Source organism: Olea europaea, unplaced genomic scaffold, assembly GCF_002742605.1.
Source record: "Olea europaea var. sylvestris unplaced genomic scaffold, O_europaea_v1 scaffold3492, whole genome shotgun sequence".
In the NCBI taxonomy this organism is placed as follows: Eukaryota; Viridiplantae; Streptophyta; class Magnoliopsida; order Lamiales; family Oleaceae; genus Olea; species Olea europaea.
The window spans coordinates 1-2,785 of record NW_019254031.1 but is presented as its reverse complement, the minus strand read 5'-3'; the positions used below and the strand labels follow the sequence as shown (position 1 = coordinate 2,785).

The window sequence follows — 2,785 nt, the reverse complement described above, 5'->3', positions numbered from 1 at the left end:
AGACATCCTAACTTCTTTACTATATTACAAAACTTGACACCGTACACTTGCGGTTTAAAAATCACGTTGCATAAATCGCGTGGAAAGTTTTTTGCGTCATTGCTGGGGATTGATTTATTTGAATTCAATTGATATTATTACCAATTAGCTTTCATTTTACTTTAGATTTTTATTTCTATCGTAATTTTTATTTTTATTTTATTCTTTTTTGTGTCTATCTTTAAGAGTTCCCTTTTGGTTATTTTCAGCTGTTTATGCGAAGGACGAGAAATCTAGACCTACTACCTATTGATCTTGAACCAGAACGCACATTTCACATTCTCAGAGGCATACAAAGAAATGAACGAGAAGCAATGGCAGAACAGGATGCTAGAGCAGCCAATGAGGATAACCAACAAAGGGCTATTCGGGACTACATAAGGCCGGTTGTCAATGACAACTATTCTGGCATCGCACGCCCAGCAATTGCTGCAAACAATTTCGAACTGAAGCCAGGACTTATACACATGGTGCAGCAGAATCAGTTTGGGGGAGCTCCAACAGAAGAACCAAATACTCATTTGGGGTCCTTTCTGGAGATCTGTGATACAGTGAAATGAATGGCATTATTGAAGATGCAATCCGACTCCGCCTATTTTCCTTTTCCCTAAGACACAAAGCCAAGGCATGTTTCCAATCATTGCCGTATGGATCCATCACAACTTGGGGAGGGGTTAGCGAAGAAGTTTCTTACAAAATTCTTTCCGCCTTCGAAGGCAGCACAATTACGGAGTGAAATTGGACAGTTTCGACAATTAGACTTTGAACCATTCTATGAGGCATGGGAGAGATATAAAGATCTATTCAGAAGATGTCCTCAGCATGGTTACTCGGATTGGTTGCAGACACAAACCTTCTACAATGGTTTGAATGGTCAGACACGGATAGTGGTAGATTCTGCAGTAGGGGGTGCACTATTATCCAAAACTCCAAATGAGGCTTATGCATTATTGGATGAGATAGCTACTAATAGCTATCAATGGCCGAGTGAGCGTTCAAGTGCAAAGAAAGTTGCTGGCCTTTATGAAGTAGATCCTATAACCGTCCTTGCAGCTCAAATGTCATCTCTCACTAATCAAATAGTTGCATTAACTTCACATGGATCACAGAAGAAATCAGAATCTATTATGGCTACATCCACTGCATACCAAAAAGTTGAAAGGGAGAATGAACAACTTCAGTATGTGAATGATCGAAATTTCAATCAAAAGGGAAACTACTCAGGAAACAACTACTATCAGGGGTTCAATAATCAAGCGTTTGGGCGAATGCCATCACTGGAAGATATTTTAGGAACCTTCATTTCGGAGACCATATCGAGGTTCTACAAAGATGAGGCAAGACTTGACAGCATTGAAACACATATGACCAACTTGGGAGCTACAGTTAAGAATTTGGAAGTACAGATTGGTCAGATAGCAACTGCAATACAGTCTCAACAAAAAGGACAATTTCCCAGTGACATAGAGGTTAACCCACGGGAACACTGCAATGCTATCACCCTAAGAAGTGGTAAAGTAGTTGAAGAACGCAAGCTTAGAGAGGCTGGGGTACCTACATCGGATCCCATTCTTGCAAGGGAAAAGCAGATTGAAGGGCAGAAAACTGAGGCAGAGGCAACAAAGAAGATTTATAAGCCTTACTCAATTTCATTTCCGGACAACCCACCTATCTTGAAGCCCCCACTACCATTCCCGCAGAGATATTTGAAGAAGGACTTTGATGAAAAATTCGCAAAGTTTTTGGAGATCTTCAAGAAAATCCACATCAACATTCCCTTTGCAGAAATCTTTGCCCAAATGCCTAACTATACCAAGTTCTTAAAGGAAGTGATGTCAAAGAAGAGAAAGTTGGAGGAATTTGAGACTGTTAAGCTGACAGAGGAGTGTAGTGCCATACTTCAGAAGAAGCTCCCTCACAAATTGAAAGATCTGGGCAGCTTCAACATCCCGTGCAATATTGGTGGTATCACATTTGATAGGGCACTATGTGACCTTGGATCTAGCATAAACTTGATGCCCTTATCAGTGTTCAAAAAGCTGGGTCTTGGAAAATTGAATCCCACAACCCTTACCTTGCAACTGGTGGACAGATCGATCACATATCCCAAAGGCATTATTGAAGATGTGTTGGTGATGGTTGATAAGTTCATCTTTTCGGTGGACTTTGTGGTATTGGACATGGAGGAGGATGAGAAAGTACCAACGATTCTTGGCCGACCTTTCTTGGCTATTGGAAGAGCATTGATTGATGTGCAAGAAGGAAAGTTGACACTACAAGTTAATGAAGAGCAAGTAACTTTCAACATCCATCAAGAAAAGAAAGCACCAGAAAAAGGAAAAGTTGACACTTACAAAATGATCCAATCAGCTGAAGTAATTGCAGAAAACGGAGAAAAAAGGGAATTATTTTATGATCCATTGGTGCAATACATGGAAATTAGTTACTCAACAAGGGATGCATCTACTGATGGTAATGACTCAGAAATGAAGAAAGCAGTGGATTTCATCTTAGCTCAAGAAGCTGACCCACCTGACAAAAAAAAGAGCTATATAAATAGGCGTTTGAAACCTCCAAACATTACCAAACCAAAAGAGGTCTTGAAAGCCATACCAAGGTCAAAATAGCCTAAATTTGTTCACCATCTTACAATGAAGAAGAAAACAAAGCCGAAGATAAAGTTCAGAAACAAGAGAAATGTGCCACTTGAGGATTCACCGTAGGCATTGCGGTTGAGTCAAGCTAG

The 2,785-nt window shown here is 40.2% G+C and overlaps 1 protein-coding gene across 1 annotated transcript; it reads left to right on the top strand.

The window, feature by feature from the left end:
• Positions 1 to 686: 686 nt before the first annotated feature.
• On the top strand, positions 687 to 2,666 carry LOC111386305. Its single transcript, XM_023010770.1, has one exon. The coding sequence runs from the start codon at positions 687 to 689 to the stop codon at positions 2,664 to 2,666; it is 1,980 nt and encodes a 659-aa protein (XP_022866538.1).
• The last annotated feature ends 119 nt before the right edge of the window (positions 2,667 to 2,785 follow it).

Coding starts and splice junctions, on each gene's coding strand:
- LOC111386305 (XM_023010770.1), top strand. CDS start 687: ATGGATCCATCACAACTTGGGGAGGGGTTAGCGAAGAAGTTTCTTACA.